Genomic DNA, 19,685 nt, shown 5'->3' with positions numbered 1-19,685 from the left:
CAGTATTTAAAACAACCCAAATTTTTATAAAGTAGAAAATAAACAATGTAATAAATAATGTAATATGACATAAGATGTCAAATAATTAATAATCAGTATTTGTAAAACTTGGAAGATATGCTACTCTCAGTTACCAGTCAGACCTGAGACACATTTGTTTACTTCATTTTATATATTTTTCTAAACCCTGGGGGCAAAGAAGGGAGAAAGACACACAAAAGTCCAAACCCTTGTAAATATGATTCTATTGGGACAAATAACAAAAAAAAAAATGCAATTTCTGTTATCAATATATCTATCAAGAAAACAAAAGCTAATAGGAGTGTGAACAAAAACTAATCTCTTGAGTCACAAAGTATCAGAGCAGAGATTTAATTGATGAACCATGTGAAGTTCTGGAGCAGTGTTCACTTCAGTAAACATCATGTTAGCCCAGCCACAGAAATGTGCTTCCTCTGAGGGACAGCAAGCATTCATCTGTAGCTGAAGTAGAGATCAAAAGAGAATATAAGATCAGAGATATGCAAGACAGGAGCCAGATCATCTAGGTCATAGTTACTAAGAATTCGGATTTTACTGAACATAGAGCTGATTTAAGCTTTAGAAAGACCATTCCAGTTATGGTGGAGAAAACTGAACAAGGTTCAGAGACCCATGAAGCTACTGCTGTCATGAAAGAAAAATAATGAAGCTAACACAGTGAGTATGGGAGAAATGGTTCCATCAGGAATCTGAAAGAACAGAAGACCTAATTACCAATCCACTGGATGCAGTCTGAGAAAAAGAAAAGACTGCTAATTGTGACTTGAGCAAACCCTAATAGTCAAACCTAGAAAAGCAAGATACAAATCACTAACGTCCCCACTTCTAAAGATTTTGGCTTTATCTGAAAAGCAGTAGAGTAGGGAGAAGAAAAAAGAGACTCCAGACATTTTGTTGATTTACCAAGCCAGCTTCTGCAGGCACACAGCAGACTCCTCAACTCTGTTTGAAAACTTGAGTCACCACTGATTACTTCTGCAGAGACTGGGAGTCTGCCTAGCAATCATAGATTAGGATTTCCTATGAAGTGCAAAGAATCCACGTTAAAGTTATTTATTGTTGAGACATCTGAGTGTAAATATATCTTTCTTCCCAACTCCTTTTCCTCTCAATCTCCTAAGAAACTACTAGGACCAATTACCTTGCCAACTTTTTGACCATCTAAACTAACCCACTTTATCCTAATCATCCTTAGTCCTGCCAATGATAAACATTCCTTTGGGCAGCTATCCTCCTCTAAACTCAGTCTTAATCTGCACTCACCTCCTTGGCTGACTCAACTTCCCACTATTACACTCTATCCTATTTACTGTGCCCCAGAAGATTATTTTTCATGGTTAACAAACCTCCTTCCCAGTCCTGTTCAAGGAACACTCTCTTTTGTCAATTACCTTGAACTTAAATGTGGCTCTCATTATAGCATATGCAGTACCACTCTTTAAAAGGGAAGTGCCTCATTCTCCAACCTTCATGTACTTCACATTCAAGAATACAGATATCCATCAGACTGAACATGGTATAGCAGCACAATTTCGGAGAAATTCATAAAATAAACTCTAAATTCACAAAGAATAAAAACATATCAAAATGTTTTAAGGGGACTCACTCAAAAACTAAAATATATCCACAGAAATAATGAAGTAATTATAAACTGATGTTGCAGAATACTTACTGTCTCCTGGGACTATCCATGTATGTACACTTAATTTAGTACTATGTAACATACAAGGCTGATTTGATTAAAGAAAAAAAAAGCGTGAAGCATATATACACAAAAATTTAAAAATAAAGTATACCAAAATGTTATCTCTAAGTAATATAAATCATAAATAACTTTTTCTTTTTACACTTTTTCTATTTCCCTCAATTTCTCAATGTATTTTTATAACCAGAAAAAGGCCAAATATGCTTTTAAAAATCTATAATAATCATTTTAATAACATTTTAATAATGATAACACAGCAAACATCATCTTCAACAAAATTTACGTAGGCCATTTTAGACTTTTCATATCCTTGCCTTAATTGAAAAGCTTATTTCCAAGTCCTTTAAATAATTGCCTAGAACATCAAAGTCATCAGAAACAAAAACATAACTCAAAAAAATCCCAATATTTTTTCTAAACATATCATCCACTTAAACAGTAATTCAGCAAAGAATGTCATCAGTCTCAGTTATTATGGTTTAGATGTGAGATGTTCCCCAAAAGCTCCCGTATTATTGCAAGAATATTCAGAGGTAAAATAAGTGAATTATGAGAGCTGCAAGCAACCTAATCAGTCCATCTGAGTTTGAATAAAGTTGCTGTAGGTAGGTGGGGCATGACTGAAAGAGGTGGGTCACTGAGGGCATGCTTTGGACGGGTTCATCTTCTCTGTAGTCCCTTCACCTCTCTTTCTTCTGCTTCCTGCCCCATGAGCATAGTAAACTCCCCTACCATGCCCTTCCATCATGATGCTCTGCCTCAGAATAAAGGTACAACGAACCCTGCCCACCATGGACTAAATCTCTGAAACTAAGTCAAAATATACTTTTCCTCCTGTAAGTTGTTCTTGTCAGGTGTTTTGAACACATCAACACAAACTGAGTGATACACAATTATTCTTTGTAAAATGAAGCACATATTGATGCTTTATAAAGTTTAATACAACTCCATGCATTTTTTATTTTATAAGACAGCATTAATTAATCATGTATTTTTAAATGTTTTATAAGGAGATTTTCACCTTGCTAATTTCCTTTAGGAAAAATATATATATATCCTTGTACACAGTTTTGGCTAATGTACCCAAGTAGTAAATGATGGGATGTAGGAAAGAAATTTTCAATAAGTAAATTCCCAATGAGAAAAACACTTAAAAACTTTCCTCTCAAAAGTTCAGTGATAAACCACAATTGCAATTGGAATAAAAAATTACTTCAAATAATATCTAATAACTCAAAGACATTACTTTGAAAAGAAAGCTCTTTCATACTTTCTTTTTGTGTGCAAGTACTGGGGATGGGACCCAGCATCTTGTTGCACATGACAGGCAAGTACTCTACCACTGAGCTGCATCCTCAGCCCACCTTCCTTTTTAAAACTTATGCTTAATCTTTTAAATTCAGTTTGAAAATAGTACTTCCACCATAATGCCCCTGGAAAGAATTATTTAGTACAGAATCTGTGTGGACAGAAAACATTTTAGAATATGGTTCACCTAACTATTACTTCACTGCATTATATAACATGAACATATAAGTAGAACTAGGTAACATTTCCAACAATACTCTTATTAGACTTTGTTTCTCTTAAATCATATCTGAAAAGCTGTATATCTCTTTTTTAAAAAAAAAAGTAGAAATTCTTGAAAATAATTCATAAAATATTATGATCAAGAATTTAATATTTTCCTATTTAAGCAAAAGATGGCTTTCAAATCAATTTTAACAAACATGGTATCTGTCCTCCAGAAACACTCAGTTTCCATGAATGATTATGTCAAAGCTCTTTCCCGATATAATCTTAAAATCCATTACAAATCAGTAGTTAGCTTCTTATTATTACTAACATATTTAAACTTTGTCTTTTAAAAAAATACAAATGGATCTACAAGCAATGATGTATTATCTGAATCTAACAAATGGACAGCCAGGCCTTGAGAGTTGGAGAGGAGGAAAAGGTCAGAAAGAGGACACTGAGATATAGAGACAGTTTTGCTCAGCATTTATAATATACTGTACCTGTGTTTCTATGAACTGTATTTCTGCTTTGGTTGGAGACCACTCTATAGCTACTATAGTTGCTCGTGGCTTTGTTAGGAGAAAATGAAAGGCTACAGAGAGAATCTATGTAGGCCTCAGATTATGTATTTTAATTTCATTATTTAAGACTATATATTTAATTATTTTTCTAATCTACACTGACTTAAACAGTTTTATTCCTCTAGTATGAGTTATCTTGATTTGGCAACCAAGGCATATAACCTTTTACTGAGAAAAATCATATTATTCTGATTTAGCAGTGAGTGTATTAATTTTGGTATAGTGGAAGTTATCCTTCTGTGCACAGTAATTAAGCAAAACTCAATATATTTTCATAGCGTACTCAATATAATGTTTTCATTCACCTCAGAATCTTGTTTTAAATGCACAGCATGTACTCTAAAACTTAAACGAGAACAAAAGATTTATTTTCTTCAAACAGGGCAAATTTAAAGGGTAGTTAAAAGTCATTTACTTTCACTCAACCTAAAACAATAACATTGGCACTGCAGTGACAAAGAGGCTCCAAATTACAAAGGTCAGTTAAGTAAAAGAGGGCAAAGGCAGCAGGACTCAGATACTAAAAATAAAAACAAAAATAGATTCAATGCAGCATTTTGAGAATGAAGATCAATGAAACAATACTTGCTCAAAATTATATCAGTTATAATGTTATTTCTTACGTTGATATCAAAGATCCTTTCTATTTTAACATTCCTCTTTGCTGGTTCTTGGCATTTGTTTTAATAAATTTCTATATTTTACTTCCATTATCCAAAGTAAAATATATTACCCCAGTTAAAAAATAACTTGGCTATCATGGTAAAAGTGAAAATATATGATAAAAATATAAAGGGATGACAAGCGAGAAGTAGCAGCATATTTTATTTACTATTGATCCAAGTAATAAGGCAGCAGGTTGTCTTTCCAATCAAAACTACTTTTATAGTTATACAAATGTCCTTGCCTGCTCAATAGCAAAGGTCTTAAAAAGAAACAACTGAGAGGATGAGGTATAGGAAAATTATGATATAAACCATGAATGACTAAAATAAAAGTGAATAATATTGTGATTTAATGCTATGATTCTAAATAGAACAAGTTTATTGCTTATATACATGACAACAATTATTAATAAGACAGATATCTAATCAATAATAAAGTAATGGATAATGATGTAAATATTTGTTTAGCTTCATCAATAAAAAAAATTCAATGCATGAAGATTTTATGAAATCAAGCTAGTAGTAGTTCTACAGATAAAATAACCTGGTAGCTGTTTTCTTACCTGTAAGGACAGCTTTTGCTGAAGGATCTGCCAGATCCAAAGCTGATTTCCCATCAGTGTTCCGAATGTTTGGATCAGCTCCGTGCTGCAGCAGCACTGTGCAGGGAAAGCAGAAACAATATCTTACCTCGGGGATACAGAGATTATTTACTGGTAAGTGTCGCCTCGGCATGGTGTAGGCATAAACATACATTGCACAAATTTTTTTCTTTTGAGGAAAAAGAAAAGAAAGAAAAAGAGAAAAAAGCACTGCAGCAAAAGATCTTCTCTAGAGTAAAGCGAAGTTGGCAACTTATGGTACAGTATTATCACATGACTTGACATCATAAACATGAAACTAGAAAAATCTTGCCATATACAGTTTTAGTTTGCTTCCTTCGGGCAGCAGTAAGGGAAGCTGTGTGCTCACTGACTCACACTATGAAATATGCTAACTGTGAACCTGCCCTATCTTTACTACCACTGTGGCTGCTTGTTGCTGCTGCTGCTTTACTGCTGGATTACCAAATGCTTTCTCTTCTCAGAATAGTTATAATACTGTGCAAGGCTTTTAGTGGCTCACCGCTTACATATGAAACTCACCATAACATACTGGCTTGCTTCCAAGAAGTTTAACAGACACAGTAATGCATGCAACTCAGGTACTCTGCAGTCAAGCTACACAAAGAATGGTCTTTTAAAATAATCTTTCCATCAAAAAAATTAAAAAAAAAACTCAATCTCTATAATAAAACATATACTAAGAAATGTATGTAACACATGCTATACTGGGTTGAAATAAGAGAGAATAACTGTAAAATCAACATGTAAATCTGTTAATCCAATATTTCTAAGCCCCATTTGGTATATGAGTATGTATATGGCAGTAGGGATTACTGCTATTAATACCACTCAAGCAATGATTAAACTAATAAATAGGTTCAGCATCCCTAGTCTAAAATCCAAAATCCAAAATGGTCTAAAATACAAAAAAAAAGAAAAGAAAAAAGAAAAAGTGAGCATCCCTATGATGCTCCAAGTGGAAAATTCCACATCCGACTTTATGTGACAGGTCACAGTCAAAACACAAGTGCACTAAAAATGTTACATAAAATGACTTTCATGTCTGGACCTGGATACCAACCCTAAGATATTTGTGTGTGTGTGCATGCACAATACATACACACACCCACACACAAATATTGCATATATATACAAATTTTAAAATCAAAAAACTCTGAAATCTGAAACATTTCTGATTCCCAGGATAAGCTTTTGAGTTACCTCCATTGACGAGACCCAAATTTTCATCTAGATCTTGGGTTGTTTTAAATATTAAAATTAGCCATGGCTTGAGAAGATACAGAGAAATCTTATGAAGATATTCTACAGTAGTCCCAACTTATCTGCAGCTTTGATTTCTGTGGTTTGAGTTACTGGCAGTCAACTACAGTCAGAAATATTAAATAGACAATTTCAAAAATAAACAATTCACGGGTGTTAAACTATGTGCCAGGAACAGTATGATAAAATTTTACACTGTCCTTTTTCATCTATGTGGGATGAATCATGCCTCTGTCCTGCATATCCATGCTGTATACACTACTTACCCATTAGTCACTTGGCAGTCATCTTGGTTATCAGATCAATTTTCATGGTACTACAAATGCTTATGTTCAAGTAACCCTCATTTTACTTAATAATGGTCCCAAGAGTAGAGATGCTGGTAAATGGGACATGCTAAAGAGAAGCTACAAAATGCTTCAAGTAAAAAGGGGGAAATTTTCAATATAGAAAAAATTTTGAATGCTGAGGCTACTAAAATCTGTAAGAACAAATCTTTTAAACTGTGAAAATGAAAAAAGAAGTTAGTCTGTCCCATCACTAAACACAAGTTAGAAAACCACATTCATGATAATTTTTGTTACAATATATTATAATAACTGTTCTATTTCTATTATTAGTTATTAGTGTTTATCACTTACTATGGCTAGTTTATAAAGTAAACACTGTATGTATAGGAAAGACCACAGTATATATATATGATCCAGCACTATCTGTGATTTCAGGCATCTACTGTGGTCTTGGAATGTATTCCCCACAGATAAGGGGGATTCCTGTATATTATCTGCTTTTTCTGGGGGGGTGGGGTGCTGAGGATTGAACCCAGAGCTTCGATAAACACAATTCCACCACTGAGCTACAACCCCAGCTCCTATTATTTCATTCTTGAACATAAGCAACAAACATAATTAGTTTTCAGATGTTTAACATTAAGTATTTTCTAGAGATAAGACTTAGGTGGAATAAAATAGCAAGTACCAAACTATCAAACTGTAGTTACTTTTTCATCATAATGATAATGATTAGAACTTTTGCAGGAATAATACTTCTTTTATTCTAGGAATAAACTAATGTGAAGATTTGGTTTGTAACAGGTTTTATCATAAAGAATCAAAAGGGATCTGATATCAACCTCATAACCTTACATAGCTACTGAGTGAGCAAATGTAATAGAAAATAAAAGAATGATAGCTATCATGAAAAGTACAGTTTTCTGTTGCATCTTCAGAAACTTTCAAAACCTGCTTTTAAACAAACAACATAAGAACATTTTTATTTAAGTGTTTAACAATTATAAGATGGGAACTTTCATAATGCAGCTTTTAATGGGTAGCAGAAGCAAAATATTGAAAGCCTAAAAGACTACTCCTCCAAAAGTCAACTAAAATTCAATCTTTCCAGCTATAATCAGTATTTTACCTATTCCTATTTTGCAAGAGATATGTCATTACAATTTAATTGCAGTTTTATTTTACATGACTTTAAAAGGAGTAATCTTTTTGAAACAATGTGTTTTCTGAACATTTTGAGGTCACATCTCCATCACTGAACCTGAACACATAGGTACATTTACTGCAGAATAATGTAGACACAGGAAAGCAGCAGCTGAAATTTCTGAACCACATGCTAATAAAAAAATCCATGTTAAAAATATTTATCCTTCAGTAGGTGAATGGGCAAAAAAAAAAAAATGTGGCATATATACACAATGGAATATTACTCAGCAATAAAAGAAGCATGGCATCTGCAGATAAATAGATGGAGCTGGAGAAGATAATACTAAGTAAAGTTAGCCAATCTCAAAAAAAAAAAAAATGCCAAATGTTTTTCTGATATAAAGTGACTGACTCATAGTAGGGTAGGGGGAACATGGGAGAAATAGATGAACTCTAGATAGGGTAGAGGGGTGGGAAGGGAAGAGAAGGGGCAGGGGATCAGCAATGATAGTGGACATGATTATCCAAAATGCATGTATAAAGACACGAATTGGTGTGAATATACTTTATATACAACCAGAGGTATGAAAAAGCACACTCTATATGTGTAATATGAATTATAATGCATTCCGTTGTCATTTATTTTTTTAAAAATCAATGAAAAATGAAAAAAATTGCTATTTTTAATTCACAAAGTATAGGTTAAAAAAACAAAACTTAGGCCTGGTGCAGTGGTCCATTCCTGTAATCCTAGCAATTTGGGAGGCTGAGGCAGGGGGATCCCAAGTTTAAGGACAACCTCAGCAACTTAGTGAAGCCCTGTCCCAAAATAAATATTGAAAAGGGCTGAGGATTTAGCTCAGTGGTAAAGTCCCCGAGATTCAATCCCTAGTTTTAAAAAAAAATGTATATATAATTTATTTAAGTTATATATATACATAAATATATGTGTGTGTGTGTGTGTGTGTGTGTGTGTATAAAACCTAATAAAAACAAAACTTAAAAAAGAGTTTTAAGAGAAATACAGGTATCTGCAATTACACCAGCAGGATCTAAACTTATCTTAAACTTTCATAAAAAGCCACAAGATAGCTGGGAGGATTAAATCAGAACCATAAAGTAGTATTCAAAGGGCTTGAGCTTAAAGTCTAGCAATACCTATTAGCTACTAATATTTTACATTTGAAGCACATTTAAAGATGCAGACACTATTTGTACTCTCAACTCTAGAAATATCTACTAATTGCATGCTTTGTTCTAAAGGTAGCAGTCAGCAATTTTTTCTGTTACAGAGACAGACAGTAAATATATAGTTTATCACAACTACTTATCCTTACTTCAACTCTACTTACCATTATAGTGCAAAAGCAGCCACAGATAATACTTAGAATTAGCTGTACAATCTTACTTAATGATAATGAAATTTAAATTTTATATAATTTTCATGTGTCCCCAAATATTATTTTTGATTTTTAAAAAACATTTTCAAATATAAAAACAATTCTTAGCCACAGTAAATCACAGGGTGGGATGGGTCTGGCCTATGAGCCAGAATGTATTGACCCCTGACCTTGGGCAGTGCTACTTGGTGTCGTCTATGGACTGTGTGTATTCCCAGAACTGTTTGTAACCCATCTGCATCAACATAATAAACACAGAATTGAGGGTCAACATTTAGAAATTTAGAATAAGCACTTTTAAACTAGTTTTTACATTTTTACCCATATCCTATTTACATTTTACAAAATGGGTCTATCACATAATGGGGGGGGGGGCCCTCATCTTCTATCACAAACGATTTGAGAACTCTGTCAGGGGACACATAAAATTCTCTGGAACTTTACTTCCCAGACCTCTCAAGTAAAGGAGTGAGACTAGATAGGTGAATTCTAGATGTATAGATGCCTGATAATGTTTTTAGAATTACAACCAAAGACCTGAAAAAATTCAAGATCTAAAATCTTTAAAAAACAAAAAAAAATTTTTTTTTCCTTTTTCCTAACATTTTTACCAAAAGACAACAAAACTAATGTTGAGTTTATAACCACTGAAAATTGTCAGGTACTGACTAACGTGTCCCAAACTACTCCCTAAGCAAGTCTTCCAATCGAAAATCATCCTAAAGTACCTACAAATCACTGGTGTTTCACACTGTTCTGGGGATTTCTGGGGGGCTATTTTTAATACCAAAAGAATGCCATGTACACAGGTAAAGGTAACAATGACAGCTTTCAAGAATGCCAGACTGTACTTGAAATGATGTCATCTAAATGATGTCATCTGTTCTGAGGTTTCAAAATTTGCTTGCAAAGTTCTGAACAATGAAATGTGACTATTAATACATTATAAGAAACTCATCTTCTATAATCAATATGATTTGACAACATACATAAAACAGATTATGCTTAAATAGCACAATATCACAAGCAAAGTTTCCAAAATATACATACAATATACAAAGTAAAGTTTGAAGGAAAAACGAAAAAACTAAAATCTGAATAACATCCAATCCATAAATTCAAGGATACAATGGACAATAAAAATTCTCTTATGCTATTTTTAACCAACTGGTACATTACCAAACTTCAAATCCCTAAGACTTTGCTTCCAGTTGTTTTACTAATGTATATCAACTTTTATTTTCTTGTGAAATAAGAGGAATAGAAAAAAGATAGCAACAGAAATCACAGATGTTTAAAACTAAGGTAGGACCATAATATTTTTTTAAAAAAAGGTCATTTTCAAATAAGCTACAAACGTGATTTTTTCCCATTTATGGTATAGGTGTTCTATTTACAGTGAGCCAGATTCAGAAAAAAGGACTTCAGTCACAATGTTCTATTTACTTCCTCAAAACTTAAATTTAGGCATGTGCATCACTTCACATGAGAACATTTCTGCATTTATACAAAGCCTCAATCTGTCAAACTGCTACTATGATAAACCGCATTTAACTACAGGCATTATTAACTCATTTAAGAAGACAGAACAGGAGAAACAAATGTGAATTTTCCAGGCTAAAATGTAGAAAGGCTTTTAGAGTACACATCAAAAACTACTTTAGTAAGATTTTACTTTAAATGGCAAAAATTACACTGTTAAAAAATATTAAAGTTTCTGTTTATGTGAACTTAGAGCTATGTTAAGAGTTTAAAGTTGTTCATGATGACACTCAAATATTAAAAAGCTTTTCAAGTATTTATAAGTATCTTACTCTTTAAGAATAAACAGATATTCACTTATTAGACTGAATGTAGAAAACTGAATCTCACAAAGGACAAAATTCCTTAGATTTTTTTTTTTTTTTAGAATGGAAACTATAAGCTTTATTAAAGGACAGTAGAGAAGACTTCTCCCTGGAGGAAGAAGGGGACCCAAGAGGTGGAATCCCCTTAGATTTTTTTAAGCAAAGAAAATTTTTAATTTTTTAGCAAAACATCAAAGGACCAATTTTAACTAACAACTCTCAGTGTATAGGATTCTCACCAATAAATATGGACTGTAAAAGACAAACTAATTTTTAACTAAAATCTATGATATATCCTGGAGTTAATACATATTCAGACGTCTCTTCTATAAAAACATGTACAATATTATAATGGTATAATACTATTACCATATATTTTTACACATATAGTGCTGAACTTATTTGTATATTGTACATACTTTAAAAAATTCACTTATCTTTCCATTCAATATGTATTTATTATAGCATGAAAATAGTCCAGTTAGTATATATTTCTTTAAATCATCAAGAATTGATTTATTGCCAGGTGTGGTGGCACATGCCTGTAATCCCAGCAGCTTGGGAAGCTGAGGATGGAGGATGCCAAGTTCAAAAGCCAGCCTCAACAACTTAGCAAGGCCCTGTCTCAAAATAAAAAAACAAAATGGGATAAGGATGTGGCTCAGTGGTTAAATGCTCCTGGGTTCAATCCCTGGTACCCCCCTCCCCCCCAAAAAAGAGTTGATTTATCACTAATAGTAAACATGAAAATTCAAAAGCAATCTCTGCTATCTTACCAGTAGTACAGCTAACCAAAGTTTAGAATTTGTATGACTCTAATTTTCTATTTTCAATAATGACAGGCTAGATTATTTGGATCTCCCTTAGGCTGTAAACAATAAGCAGAACAAGATTTAAAACAAAAACAAACATACAACTTCCTAAAATCATTTATGATCTAATGAAACAGAGTATTACTAGCAGAAAAACTAAAGATCAAAATGAATCCAGCTGGGTACAGTGACACATGCCTCTAATCCCAGCAACTCATGAGGCTGAGGCAGGAGGATCACAAGGTCCAGGCCAGCCTCAGCAACTTAGCATGACCCTCTCTCAAAATGAAAAATAGAAAGGACTGGGAATGTAACTCAGTAGTAAAGCACTCCTAGGTTCAATCCCCAGTATCAAAAAAAAAAACAAAAAACAAAACAAAGAAGAAAAAACGTGGGAGCTGTAACTGTTCCTAAGTCAATTATTGATTTAGAATAATACAAACTGTCTTTCCAATGTCTCATGGGGCAAGATAACACCAATAAAATCCAGGGCCCTAAAAGAGCAGAGACTAACAAAGACTCCCCACATAATAAAGTCTGTTCCTCAGGACAAAGATGATGTAGATGTGAGCTGGCCCTAGTCCAGACCACCTAAGGCTTACTATTAAGTAGGTGCTATGGGTTGAGAACATCATATAGTAGAAGGTGCTGAGGAAGAGTAGTATAAACAGAATCAGAAATTTCTGGTTTTGAGAAAGTAAACAGAATCTACAGAACTTATTAACACACCTGGTACAATTAGAAAAACAAAGGCCACCTTAGTTATGAATGTGTGTCATGCCCTAATGCAGAGGTGCAGGTCTACAATGTCAAATATATTTTCACAGTAACATTAAAATAGTCTGCTGCTTTACAGTATTAACATTTGCACTGATGGTGCAAAAGCAACAGAGGATAGAAATACTGCTATCTTGGCATGTATCAAGGTAAGTACCACCAGAATTTACTAGTGATCACTTTATTCATTACCTTACGTTTGCAGTAAAAAGGGAGGACAGGAGTTTCACATTGGAATGTCCCTAGTGAAGTAGGAAAAATTATTAATTTTGTTAAATCTGAACCCTTAGAAACATGTTTTTTTTTTTTTTTTTTTTAATATTCTTTGTGAAGAATTGGAAAGTACCCATAGGAACTTCGGTTGCATATCAAAGTACAATGGTGGTTCCGAAGAAAAAGTACTTAAAGGATTATGAGTTGCAAGCTGAACAAGCCACTTTTTGTCATGAAGCATTATTTTTAATTAAAAACACAACTGACATGAAAACTGTTATTCAGACTTGGCTATTTGGCAGACATATTGTTCAAATGCCTATTATAAAATTTGAGTTTTCAAACAAAAATTAGAATTTTATTAATATTTTCACTTGTCTACCTGTGTGAATTTTCAAATTTATGTTCATTCAGCTGACAATGGTTATAAAAATAACAAATGTAGGTTTTTTGATATAGTAAAATAAAAACTAAGTAAACCAGTGTTTTTGGATCGATGAATAGGGGCAGAGTGCTTGCCTGCTATGCCTGAGGTCCTCAACTTGATCCCCATCAACACACACACACACACACACACACACACACAGTTAAAATGGAATGAATAGAAAATTACGAAATAATACAGAAGTACAAAATCCTTTCAAAGTACAACATAACCAATGAATTATAATGTTACAGTGCAAAAAAGTTTTCAGATATAGTTTCAAATTCCATGTAGCAATTAACCACTAAGAAATTATCAGTGTTGGGCTGGGATATAGCTCAGTTGGCAGAATGCTTGCCTCGCATGCATAAGGCACTAAGTTCGATCCCCAGCACCACCAAAAAAAAAAAGAAAAGAAAGAAACTATCACTGTTAAGGGCTAGGTTTATAGCTCAGTGGTAGAATGTTTGCCTTCACGTGTGAGTCACTGGGTTTGGTCCTTAGAACCACATAAAAATAAATAAATAAAATAAAGGTATTGTATTCACCTACAATTAAAAATATTTTTTAAAAAGACTTCATCTCTTTAAAAAGAAATTATCACTGTTATGTTTAAATAAAGTATCAAAGAATATTCAATTATTTCAAAAAGTCCATTAATATATTCCTGGCTTTTCTAACTATAAATTGGCATGTTCTTCATATATGTATTTCAATCCAAAAACTATATCACCACAGACTGTACACAGAAGCAGATGAGAAAATCCAGCTATCTTTTGATCAAAGAGATTAGCATGAATGTAAAACAATTGTACTCTTGTCATTTTTCATTTTGGAAAATACAGTATTTTTCATAAAATACTAACAGGTAATGAGTTTATTTGCTAATTATATTAATAACGTCTTAAAGTTCTTAGTTTTGATTTCTAATGTGGTATGTAAGACCCACATACACAAAATTTCTTTCGCATGCTCAATGATTTTCATAATGCGAAGACTAAACATTTGAGAAATTCTGCTTAAGTCTAGACATGTACTAATAAAGTCTATAACCCCAAACAAACATATCCGTGGAAGAGACAGGAGACTGAGCCTTACTATACTATAAAAAGCATGGGAAACACCTTAGGCTTTCCACAGATCTGTATTAACAAAACTTAAAAATCAAACCTTCACAAGTTCAGGGTAATTTTGAATCTGCAACTGAACTATATGCTAAAACAAGAATAAAAATTCTTCAGAAGACCAAAAATGAAAATAAGTACTGCAGAATTATAACAATCTCAACTACTGAATTAAACTTTTTAGATATATAAAGAAAAAGAACAATGTGATTTAGTAAAGAAAAAGTCACTAGAAACCATACCCAAAGAGGATTAAAGACTGACCCTTTGGTTAACAAAGATTTTGAAGCAGTAAATACATGAGTAAGACCAAAGAATTAAAGGAAATATACTTTAAAAATAAAAAAATAAATTTTTTTAAAAAGGCCTTAAGAAGTAAACTGACATACTCTGACAAGCAAGTGGAGAAACTATAGAACTTCAGTTCAACACAACCTAATTTCAAGATTTATTGAAAGCTACAGTAGTCAACCTGCTATATAGTACTAGAATCAAAACAATACGCAAATTTGTGAAATAGAAGATAGCTCTGAAATATAACATATCTAAAGTCAACTGATTTTTTAGCAAAAGAGTCAATAGTAATTTAATGGTGGGAAAATGGTCTATTCAATAAATCATATTGGCATTGCTATCTATCTAGAAAACAATGAAAAAAAAGTAAAAAACTCTTACACCATATAAACAACTCTGAAAAGACCAAAGTCTTAAATGTAGCTAAAAATTGAAAATAAAATCTAGAAGAAAATATGAAAGAAAAATCTTTGGAACCTTGAGAAATGCAAAGATTTTTTTAGACAGGAGAAAAAGAGCCTACGCCTTAAAATCAACTACTGGTAATTTGAACATTATCAGAATTAAGAACTGCTCTTTGAAAGTCATCATCAAGAACATGAAAAGGGAAGAGAAACTAGAAGAAAATATCTACAACATACAAATATGGTAAATAACTATCAGATAATATAAAGAATTCCCTACAAGTCAATCATGAAAAAACAATGCAGTTTGAAAAAAACTAGGGTACTCACAAAAGAAGATATATTACTAATGAGCATAAGAAAAGAAGTTCAACATTATGCATCAACAGAGAAATACAAACTAAAGACAGCATTACCAATTGTTAATTGAGGAGGTACTAAACTGGAACTCTCATACATTGCTGAAGAGTATAAGAAATGTTTGACTACTTTGGAGCTCAATTTGACATTTCGTTATAAATTTAAATACACTATACTATATGTCCCAGCATACTATATACCCAGCCTTAGGCATTCAACCAAAAGAAAACTTAAAAAACAAAAAACAAACAAACAAAAAAAAACCCTCATCTGTCCATACAAAAAATTTACACATAAACATTCATGTTTATTTGTATTAGTCGAAATTAGAAACACTCTTAATTTCTATCAAGAGATGAAAAGATAAACAAATTGTAGCATATTCATACAATACAATACTACTCATAAATTAAAAAAAAAAACCAAACTACTGAGACATACAACAGAGGTAAATGTTGAGAGCCACAGCCAAAGGGGCCCCAGCAAACTTTCAGACTGCCAGCTGATGAGCTGAAGGGGCCCCAGCAAACTTTCAGACTGCCAGCTGATGATTGGCTCACAGCGGCCCCAGCAACATCTAGCTGATTGGCTCCTCTGCGGTGATGCTCATTGGGCTGTTTCCCTGCCCTTTCAGACCACGGAGCTGCTCATTGGGGGACTTTTTTGGCTCCGCCCATGCGACCCAGCCAATCGGCCTCAAGAGCAGGAGGATTGTGGGAGGAAGAGGTTGTTGGGGTGTGTGGCTTGTGGGAAGCTGGGTGTGGCAGTTGGGCTCTGAGGGTTTTTTCCTGAGGAGCTGTTTTGTTTATCTTGTGTGGTTCTAAAAATAAAGTTAGTTTCTTTTGACAAGTGGCTCCTGAATTGTGCCCAGCCAGACTGCGGCAGGTAAAACCTCCAGAACATGCTGAGCAAAATAAGTCAGACACCAAAGAACAAATTTCTATATTAGAAAATCGACCTTATGTTTTCAAAAAGCTCAATATTGACTAGAGATGGCAGAAAGGAAGTAAATGAGCCAAATGGGTACCAGAAAAATTTTTAGAGTGATAAAAATATTATATTATCTTGATTTTGGTAGTGGTTACATGGGTGTACATATTTGTCAAAGTTCATTAAGCTATATATTTAGAATGGATCCATTTATTTCATTACCTCCAAACTCAATAAAGTTGTTTATATGATAAAGCTCAATCAAATAAATATTTTTTAGAAATCAAGAGGGTTTCAGTGCAGATTAGAAATAGCTAACAGGACAATTGCTGAGCTGAAAAATACATATTGATATAGGTATTTCCAAGAATGCAGCATAAAAAAGAAACATAGCAGATGGAATTTGATGATCTAACATGCTCTGAACACTCTAAGAAGTTAAAAAATATTAAAGACATAATGCCTGATATTTTCCTAGAACTACCTGATATTTTCCTAGAACTAAAGGAAGACACCAATCTATAAATTCAAGAAGCCTAGGGGCTAGGGTTGTGGCTCAGTGGTAGGGTGCTCGCCTAGCATGTCCAAGGCCCTGGGTTCAATCCTCAGCACCACATAAAAATAAAGGTACTGTGTTCGTCTACAACCAAATAAAATAAATACTTGAAAAAAAATTTTTTAAAAAGAAGCCTAAGCAGAAAAAAAATGTTCACATAAATATCAGCAACAATAACCATAATACAACTCAATATACAGCATGAAGTTAATAAGTGGTATATGAACTACATGGAAAATAATTTTTGTAAGCCTGTTTTAATATATATATTATGTTATATATAGTGATATGCTAAGCAGAGATTTAATTACAATTGCTTCCATGTCCACTTACAAAATAATCCAATTTATTTTATAACTACAAAGTCACCATATTTCTATTTTTCAGGACAGGTTTAATTTAGGTGATTATCAATTATGTAATACTTTTTAAAGTATTTTATATTACTGCTAATAATAAAGGAGATATATTCAAAACTTTTCTATAGTACTATGCTGCAACCAAGACATACAAAATCTAGGTCTGATTAGCCAAATCAAAACAAAACAACTACTGAATATAAGTTTAATATTTTCCCCTTGTAAAATTTTACATTTAAAAAATAGTTTACTTTCTGTCTTTTTTTTTTTTTAAGAATCCTTTACAATTACTGATGTTCTTTACAGCACTATTTCAACACCTGAATAAACTATTCATTTAAATTCTTTGAATTCTAACATTCACAGGAAATAAACACTGACTGTATACACCAGGTTAAATGTGAGACACAAAATAGAGTGATCAGTTCTGTTTTCTCTCAACCTACTCATGATAATAAGCAAATTTCTCTTGAGAATATGAGATAAACATTTCTTTGATGTTCACTGGTGTCTTTTGCAGTGAATGATTAGTGACATTCACTGAGTGAAGTAAGCTTCTTTCATCTTAATTAATATTCTTTGGAGGAACCTGAGAACCTCATTACATAATGCATAGACTAATGTGACCCATTTATAAAGCTCTTCTAAAATGGAGATTAAAGAACAAAAATTCCACAGAGCTGGGGTTGGGCTGAGAGGTAGAGTGCTCACCTACCATGTGTGAGGCACTGGGTTCGATCCTCAGCACCACATAAACATAAAATAAAGATATTGTGTCCATCTATAACTAAAAAAAATACATATTTTTTTAAAAAAGAGAACAAGAATTCCAGTATAATTAACACAGAATAAAGCTAGGTCAGGAGAAGTTTTCAACTAACTGCTGTGTGGTCTTAGCTTAGTCTCTGTAACCATAAAATAAGATGATTAATAATTTCCCAATGTTCTAGACCAATGCTATCCAATGCAACAGCCCACATATGACCACTGACTATGACCTTGAAATGTGTACAGAGACTGTGGTGATCTGAATTTTTGGTTACATTTAATTACAGCTAAATTAAATTTAAAAATTGATACTTCATGCAGCTACTGGGAAATGTTTGGAATACCTTAGGTATATGAATCTGCTATTTCAAAATAGCAAAACTTACGAAATCCAAATACAAATCAAGTATTACTCAGAAACATTTTATGTTTAACTGAGATGTACTTTTAAGTATAAAATGAACACCAGATTTCAGAAACTTAGCTAAAAAAATGTTTTATGAACATTACACATTGAAATAAGATTTTGGATATACTGTATCAAATACATTATTAAACTGATATATTCTCTGCTTTGAAACTGATGACATTTTGAGCCACATAATTTTTTGTTGCAGGTATACTATGATGACTCCTCCATGGTGCTTTGGAAATTCGGCAAGTATCCTCTCAGTGTCTGTACATAAATACATGAACTGCAGTGAATCTGAGTGTTGAGTGAATACCTGGTGACCCTCTGTAAGGGTGGAAAGTTGCCATGAGACAATATCTCCTCACTTCCCTCATTGAGAACTCCTGCTCTTTAGGTTCTTGAGGACCCAGCCCCAGCCCCGCACATGAAGTTGAAAAAGTTTTTTCCATTTCTATACACTTAATCAGGTTACTGCAAGTTATATTTCATGTAAAGAAAGATTTCTGCAGTTTAAAAACATTAAAAAAGTCCAAGCTCAGTGGCACAAGCCTGTAATCCCAGCAGCTCAGGAGGCTGAGGCAGGAGGATTTCTAGTTCAAAGCCAACCTCAGCAAAAGCGAGTTGCTGTCTCTAAATAAAATACAAAATCATGGTCAAGTTCTCCTGAGTTCAATCCCAGGTACCCCCCACCCAAAAAAAACCATAAAAAAATAAATAGTAAATCAGTAAAATAAAATAGTGAATAAGCTAAAAAAAGATAATAATATTAAAGAATTAAAAATGAGCTCTAAAAATCCTTCTAAATTTAAGATGCTAAGATCTATGAATGTATCTTTGAGTATAGACTTTGACAAATAGAGATAAAAACTATATTAGCTATCAACCCTGAATATTGCTTAAAGAATGGAGGTATTCCATCAAAAACAAAGGCAGAAACATGTCCAAATATTTATCTTGCTGCTATCTGTCCTTGTCTCCTAGCCATTCTTCTCATATACAAACACATTCACCTATATTATATGAATCTTTACTTCAAATTCTCACTAAGAGAATTTGGTCCAGCTTGGCTCAATATTCAGTTATAGAGTTTAAAAGTTTGGCAAGGGAAACAGGAAGAGCCAATACAGATAATGGTACCGGGGAAGGAGGCATCAGTTCTGAGAGGATAATAC

At 33.1% G+C, this 19,685-nt stretch overlaps 1 protein-coding gene across 2 annotated transcripts in view; it reads right to left on the bottom strand.

Moving 5' to 3' along the window:
• The window catches only part of Tnks (tankyrase), a 199,538-nt gene that overhangs the window by 132,378 nt on the left and 47,475 nt on the right, over positions 1 to 19,685 (bottom strand). For both annotated transcript variants that reach the window (XM_076853776.1, XM_076853777.1), the window contains exon 3: positions 5,075 to 5,170. In XM_076853776.1, coding sequence (XP_076709891.1) covers positions 5,075 to 5,170 — 96 coding nt within the window. The remainder of the gene's footprint in view (positions 1 to 5,074; positions 5,171 to 19,685) is intronic.

This window comes from Callospermophilus lateralis, chromosome 4 (assembly GCF_048772815.1).
Source record: "Callospermophilus lateralis isolate mCalLat2 chromosome 4, mCalLat2.hap1, whole genome shotgun sequence".
Taxonomy (NCBI): Eukaryota; Metazoa; Chordata; class Mammalia; order Rodentia; family Sciuridae; genus Callospermophilus; species Callospermophilus lateralis.
The sequence above is the reverse complement of the archived record's forward strand: the minus strand, read 5'-3'. Positions and strand labels throughout refer to the sequence as shown.